This window comes from Ictidomys tridecemlineatus, unplaced genomic scaffold (genome assembly GCF_052094955.1).
Source record: "Ictidomys tridecemlineatus isolate mIctTri1 unplaced genomic scaffold, mIctTri1.hap1 Scaffold_44, whole genome shotgun sequence".
Classification (NCBI taxonomy): Eukaryota; Metazoa; Chordata; class Mammalia; order Rodentia; family Sciuridae; genus Ictidomys; species Ictidomys tridecemlineatus.
In genome coordinates, this window is record NW_027522848.1 from 88,271 (window position 1) to 96,037 (window position 7,767).

At 40.3% G+C, this 7,767-nt stretch overlaps 1 protein-coding gene across 3 annotated transcripts in view; it reads right to left on the reverse strand.

Annotated features, from left to right (window-relative positions):
* LOC144364811 (transport and Golgi organization protein 1 homolog) overlaps window positions 1-7,047 on the reverse strand; it is a 68,770-nt gene extending 61,723 nt beyond the window's left edge. The window contains exons 1-3 of one of the 3 annotated variants that reach the window (XM_078036607.1): window positions 6,924-7,046; window positions 5,981-6,134; window positions 2,454-2,619 (exon numbers count right to left, since the gene is read on the reverse strand). In XM_078036607.1, the coding sequence (XP_077892733.1) occupies window positions 2,454-2,619; window positions 5,981-6,046 (232 nt within the window). In that variant the 5' untranslated portion in view covers window positions 6,047-6,134; window positions 6,924-7,046. Of the gene's footprint in view, window positions 1-2,453; window positions 2,620-5,980; window positions 6,135-6,923 lie in introns of those variants that run through there. The other 2 variants (XM_078036606.1, XM_078036610.1) reach the window with 2 other exon arrangements.
* Between the last annotated feature and the right edge of the window lie 720 nt (window positions 7,048-7,767).

Here is a 7,767-nt window from a genome sequence, read left to right on the forward strand (position 1 = left end):
TATCTTATATTAGACAAAGGTACCAAAAACATGCACTAGAGAAAAGATAGCATTTTCAACAAATGGTGCTGGGAGAACTGGAAATCCATATGAAACAAAATGAAATTAAACCCCTATCTCTCACTATGCACAAAACTCAACTCAAAATGGATCAAGGACCTGGGAATAAAACCAGAGACTCTGCGTTTAATAGAAGAAAAAGTAGACCCTAATCTCCATCATGTGGGATTAGGCTCCAACTTCCTTAATAAGACTCTTTTGGTGCCAGAATTAAAATCAAGAATCAATAAATGGGATGGACTCAAACTAAAAAGTTTCTTTCTTCTCAGCAAAAGAAACAATCTGTGAGGTGAATAGAAAGCCTACATCTTGGGAGCAAATCTTTACCCCTCACACAACAGATATAGCACTAATCTCTAGGGTATATAAAAAACCTCAAAAGCTAAACACCAAAATAAAAACAAATAACCCAATCAATAAATGGGCCAAGGACCTGAACAGACACTTCTCAGAAGATAATATACAATCAGTCAACAAATACATGAAAAAATGTTCATCATTACTAGCTATTAAAGAAATGCAAATCAAAACCACTCTAAGATTTCATCTCACTCGTCAGAATGGCAGCTATTATGGATACAAACCACAATAAGTGTTGGCGAGGATGTGGGAGAAAAAGGCACTCATACACTGCTGATAGGACTGCAAATTGGTGCAGCCAATATGGAAAGCAGTATGGAGATTACTTGGAAAATTGAGAATGGAACCACCATCTGACCCAGCTGTCCATCTCCTCAATCTATATCCAAAGGACTTAAAAACAGTATACTACAGGACACAGATGCATCAATGTTTACAGCAGCACAATTCACAATAGCTAAACTGTGGGACCAACCTAGATGCCCTTCAATAGATGAATGGATTAAAAACTGTGGGGTGTGTGTGTGTGTGTATGTGTGTATACACACACATACACACACACACACACACACACACACACACATACAATGGAATATTACTCAGCAATAGAAGAAAATAAAATCATGGCATTTGCAGGTAAATGGATGGAGTTAGAAAAGATAATGCTAAGTTAGCCAATCCCAAAAAACCAAATGCTGAATGTTTTATTTGATATAAGGAGGCTGATTCATAGTGGGATAGAGAGTGGGAGATGGGAGGAACAACAAGCTCTAGATAGGGCAGAGGGGTTGGAGGGGAAGGGAGGAGGCATGAGGTTATTAATGATGGTGGAATGTGATAATTATTATCCAAAGTACAGGTTTGAATACAGGAACTGGGTGTGAATATACTGTGTATACAATCAGAGATATGAAAAATTGTGCTCTATATGTATAAGAATTATAATGATTTCTGCTGTCATATATGAATAAAAATGTTTTAAAAAGGTCAGTAAAACCCTCTCACACCAGCCCATATTGACTCCCTCTTGCTGATACAGGAGAACAGTCATTTTAAAAATAATCATGAGGAAAAAAAAAACCCTTTCAAGTCTGAAATTCAAATATTTCAGAACAGAAAATGGACAAAAAGATAAATATTGAGGCTAGGGTTGTAGTTCAGTGGCAGAGTGCATACTCAGCATGTGTGAGGCACTGGGCTCAATCCTTAGCCACCACATTAAAAAAAATAAAATAAGGGCATGCTGTCTATCTACAACTATATATATATATATATATATATATATATATATATATATATATATACAGAGAGAGAGAGAGAGAGAGAGAGAGAGAGAGAGAGAGAGAGAGAGAGAGAGAAGGGGGGACACCAAATTTGAGAAAAAAGAAAAAGGAAGACAAAATGATCTCCTACACCTCATGGGTCTTTTTTTTTAATATGTATTTTTTTAGTTGAAGTTGGACACAATGCCTTTATTTTTACTTTTGTTTTTATGTGGTGCTGAGGATTGAACCCAGGCCCTTGCACGTGCGAGGTGAGTGCTCTACCGCTGAGCCACCACCCCAGCCCCCCACCTCATGGGTCTTAAACGACCTAAAGCACATGACATAGTCAGTACTGTTGATGAACACAATAAATGTCCATAAATATCAGTTGCAATTTAAAAAACATTCTACTATTGAGAAGAGGAATCACTGTGCAAAGCACCACCATAAAGATAGGAGGTTTACCAAATAAACTCCAGAGAAGATGTCTGCGTCAAGGGAGAAAAGATTCAAATTTAATCCTTGAGACTGACAGGACCATAAACATTAATATCATCACTTGGATTCAAAGTCCAGCTTCAAGGGAACAAGGATTACTCTGGTAGTTCTTGGACCAGGAAGCCTTAAGAATGTCATCCTCAAATGACTACAGGGCTGGGTAGGAAAGAAAGGTCCCAGAGCAGGACACAAAACTTCCCGTGGGGACGCATCTCACTCACACCCTACCTTGAGGTGATGAAGTCACTGGCTCACCTAACCCCAACTCACTTCCTTCCTCCTGTTCTCTGATCCCTCCTCCAGCTGCAGGCAGGGCATCAGAGGCCCACTGGCTATTCTCTGTCTCTCCCAGGATGGACTCCAGGTCTACCTCCTCCAGGGTGCTCCCCTCAGAGGACAGCAGTTTATCCAAGCCAAATTTCAGTATGTCACTCAACTTGAATGAAGAAAACGAGAGATCCAGTTAGTTCTCATGAAAACACAGATGAGGATGTGTGACTTGCTAAGTGTCTAAATGATACCAGGTAATTCTTTCCCTGATGGACTTTCTTCTCTTCCATCACAAATGACACCTGCCAGGCTGCTTTGAAGTTGGATGAGGAATAAGCAGAGAGGTGATAAATGATGATCAGAGATGTTGACTTTGACAATTATTTACACTACCAAAAAAAATTTGGGCCTCCAATTTTTTTGAGGAGTGGGGGCAGATAAAATGATTCCAGCATCTTCTATAGCACTTCTCACCAGCATTTTTTACAGGCACTTCCAGCAGTCCTGAGAGAACTCAGAGAACCTGTTGGCTACCTTCTTACCTCTCCCACTGCCAAACTCTTATAAAGAGAAGGTGCCACTGAATACCTCATCTCACCATGAGCTGCCACCTGTCCTTGCCAAGCCGCTTTGCTACTACAGTGGTTTATGGGACCCACTTTGGCAAAACCATAACCACCCTGATCACCAGACCCAAAAGCCCTTTCTCAATTTCAATCTCCCTGGATAGTCCTGCGGCACTCCCCATCCTGCCCTCTTGCTCCCCCTAGGGGATATACTCAGCCTACTTCCTATGGCTACAGGAACCAGAATCTTAGATAGTATTACCTGGCTTTCATTTGCTACTTGCAACTCTCCACCTCCCTAAGTACTATCTCTTAGGAATTCTGAACCAATTGGGATCCACATCATGGGACTTCATTTTCATTTTGCCCTTTTAGATTTGGTTAATTATCTCTAGATTGCCTATTCTGTAACTTGGAAACTTTAGCTTGAAAATACCCGAGATGAAAACTATGACAAAAACTAAGGAAAACCATACCTGTTATATTTATATTTACCTTTGGTGTACATATATATAACCAAGCCAAATGGCTTTGGCATTTAGTACCCAAAACAGAAGAAAGCCAAGTATTTATGATGAGGCTCAGTCGATACTGGGACCCTTCCCTCTTCCACTCCTTGGACTATGTCTCCTGGCTTCCCTCGCTACTGCTCACTCACAACATGTCTTTAAGGAACTACCCATTTTTTAAATGAAAACCACTTTATTATAGTAACTAAGAGCATGTAGTTGGAAGTTAAAGAGTGCTCGGATTAGAGTCATGAATCTGATGTTTGGAAAATTTCTTAAGATGGAGGTAAAGACAACGTCTATCGCATTTTTTTGTTATTCTTCTTCTGAAACAACTGGAAAAAGTGCACGTCACACAATGCTTAGCACACAGTACGCATTCAATAAGTGTTCACCGCATCTTTATCTGTTCTCTGTTTCTGTTGTGTTCTCCTTCTAAAACAAGGAACCTGCTTTCCTTTTTCAGGACTTCACTGCTCTATACTGCTTAGATTTATCAAACCAGAACCACGTCTTTTACTATTAGATTCTTTTAATAACTTAAAAAAATGTCCTGCTGTATTTTGAGACAAGGCAGTGAGTTATCACCCTTGTTCCTTCCTGGCAACCATAAATAACTCAGTCTGGTGGGGAGGAAAGAATCAAGACAGAACCAGAGTGTGATTTCTTGCCATGGCTTGGGCAGGAAGTCCCACCGAGGTCCTCTCCACCAGCCCATAGTTTGTACTGGCCCCAGGATCTGGTCCCATGGCAGAGTTTGTGCCTGTGCATTTCACAATGATGTGCTAGCAGCAAATGCCACAGGGAAACCCCTGACTGAATGCCTGGAGCTCCCTCCACTGGGGAAGCATCTCCTCTAACTCCTGACGCCTGTGCCTTCACAACAGCCCATGATGAGCTCCTCTCCCAAGGTCCTGTAAAGAAGTATATTTAGACACCTACAGTGTACACGCACTTCTCTCTCAAGCTTTCACCTTCCATTTGAAATTGCCTCTTCAATAGTGTGAAAATAAAATGCACAGCCTGCCCGGCCACCATGACAGATGAGCATGCAGAAGACTCAAAACACAAAAGGCCAAAGACTCCAGTTACTCTCTAAGATAAACTAAAGTCAAGCAAACAAACAAAACCTAGGGTTCTTCTTTCGGGTTCTAGTACCCCCAAATCTGTGACCCTTTCCTGCAGGTGAGTGACTCCCTAACAAAAACAGCGCCTTCTCTGTCTGCAATGCTGATGTGTAAAGATACAGATGTGAGAAAACTGCCATTTTTAAACTCATGCTTGGGCTAGTTGTAAATTTGATGATTCTGCTTGTAATACTGTGTAATTTTTTCACTTTCATATACCTCTTGAATTTTTTGTTTGATAAGCTGATCCTTTTAAAGCCTGGTTTTTCTTGCAAATTTTTCTAATTTCTTTCTTTTCTGAGTCTCCCTCTAACAATAATGTATATTGATTTTTACTACAAATTCTGTTGACTAAAGCCTACATTATCTTCATCTTTCTAATTTCTATCCCTGTCTTCCTACTTTCTACTCTCATCTTTCAGGCTTAAAGGCTTAAAGCCATCTTGGAACTTGCTCTCTCTCACTGCCTGCCTCAAAAGAATAGCCAACTCCTGTCATTTCTCTGCAGTTTCCTACAGCAGACTTTCCCACAGCTACTACCTTTTCTCAGACATTTATTACTCTCTTCATGCTTGAATCATACTAGATACTAGGGGTTGATCTCTCTGCATCTAATCCCTCAGAAGGACTTGGGGTATATTATAATATAGGTTCAATTTTATCTCAAAGGCTGCTGCTAAGGAATAACTCTAAACCTCCTACCAAAAGAGAGTTCTCTAGGATATTCTAAGATAGCATTTGACTCCCATCTAATTTTTCCTTCTTCAACAAATTAACTCTAGTGCTTTCATCCCTATATCCTATGGCATAATTTTGAATTCCTAATCTTGTTCACTCATCTCTGAGTATGGAATGAGTACTGTAAGTCACTACTCAAAGCGTCTGGGATTAAGGAGGAGCTATGGAACTAATCATCACTGATTAAAAAAAAAGGAAGAAAAAAAAAGAACTTAAACAAATTCTCTCTGAGGTAACTTGTGGCACACTCATCTTTAGAAGCCATAAAGAGATTAGATCCTTGATGTTCAGTTACATGCTCAAAGTCATACATCCAATAAGGGATAAGATGTGAATTTCAATCCAAGTTAGATGGTTCAAAGCTCATTCTCTTTATTCTATTTTCTCCACCTTTAAATGCCACCCTCATTTTTAGCTTGTATGGCACCTTGCATGTAGTTAGGTACTGAGAGGGTAAGAATTAGGCCAATGAAAAAAATGTGTAATTTGCAACAATGGGTGGTTAATGCTGGTCCTTTTTATTTGCATTCTCATCCAAAGATAGTACTGGTTATAAATCATGAGACTCTAAAAAGAACACATTTTACCTGGAGGTCAGGATCAGCCAAAGGTTTCTGGGCTCCCAGAGTAAAATGGTCTCTTTCTATGATCATGTTGGTGAGCTGCAGTTTGGAGGCTGCTTTCCTATAAACTATTTCTTCCACAATGTCTCAGCCAATCAGCCGGATCACTTTCACAGCCCTGTATGGGAGTCAAATGAGAGCAGTGTTAGAAGTCTGCAAAGCTGGGGAAAAAAGCATGCCAGGAAAATACACCCAAAAGGAAGCAAAACCAAATGCCACATTCAGGGAACAATGAAAAGGACACTGCTCATTGGGACCTGAGCATTTGTTAGAGAAATCTGGCCTCAACTTCTTCCTGAAATTTTCCCCAAAAGAGGAAGAGGAAGGAAGATGAAGTGACCACTATTGGGCCTTCATCTGTAGCCAGGATAACCCCTGGCAGGCATGTTACCTCAAGTCAAAGGGTAGCTGAACACAACTTTGTTTCCTCTTTGTGTTACTGGGAACCCAACCCAGGAGAGCTTTACCATGAAGTTATAATCCTAGCCTTAAAAAAAAAAAGTTTTGAGACAGGGTTTAGGTAAGTTGCAAGGTTGGCTTTAAACTTGATCTTCCTGCTTGAGTCTCCCATGCTGATAATGATTACAGGCATGTGCACTCACTGGCTTTAACTTCATTTTTAAACTGAATTAGGATCTAACCTGAGAAACATGAACTAAATAAATTCTAAGTTTCTTCTAATCATTTTGGAATTTAACTGTTCTTTTCAACAAAGTGAGTCTGAACTGATCATGGGACCACTGATCCCCCAACATGACTCTACAAGCCAGCAGCACAACGGGGTTCAAACCCAGTGGACTCTAACTCCAACGTGGCACTGTTGTCAGGACTACACGGTCCACCTTCCTCCCCAATCCACAGCTGCAAGCCAACAGAGCAGAAAGGTGCCAATGACTAACTCACTCACTTGTTCTGGCCAATTCGGTGAGCTCTGGCAGCTGCCTGCAAGTCATTTTGAGGATTAAAATCACTGTCAGAAAAAATAACAGTATCTGCTGCTTTTAAGTTCATGCCAACTCCATCTGAAAACCATACAAAAAAGGAGCATGATCAGCAACACACAAATAAGGAACTAGAAAACACACAAGGCAGGACTGGGTCCTACTGAAAATCTGAAATCAGTCCAACTGACTGGTTTCATCCTTCAAACTGAAATTTCTGCCCCAAACTTCAGGTTTTGACCACCCTACAGTGGTCAAAAGTGCTACCTCACCTTTCATTGCGTGAACTGGGAAAATTTAATTATCAAATATAACAGAATGAGAGGTAAGCAGAAGAAAAGGATGCTTAAGTTAATTGCACGAAGACATTTAATATTTGTTTGAAAACCTTAATTGGATTTTGCTTCAAACAGTCTGTGAATAAGGACACAAGTTCTTTCAGAAAACAGCTCCAAAAATAAGAGGTCTGGGGGCTGCAGTTGTAGCTCATACAATATGATAGGTCCTAGCTTAAGTAAGTTCTCTCGACTTTGTGATCTTTCATCCAATTTTTAAAAAATTACAGAAATGTCTTAGATGCCAAGGGCAAGGGTGGGAAAAAACAGAAGGTGGTAGACTCTACGGGGGAAAGGGGTAGATTCTCGACTTTCTTCAAAGGAATTCTCAAGAAATTTTATTCTAAGAAGAAACTAGGAAGAAAGGAGAAAGAGGCACAGGTGGAAAACAGTTTGATTTTTTTCCTGAAAGGGTAGGTGTATCAGGAAGCCCACAGTTTCAGGGAAGGGAAGAACCAGTCTCATATCATACCAT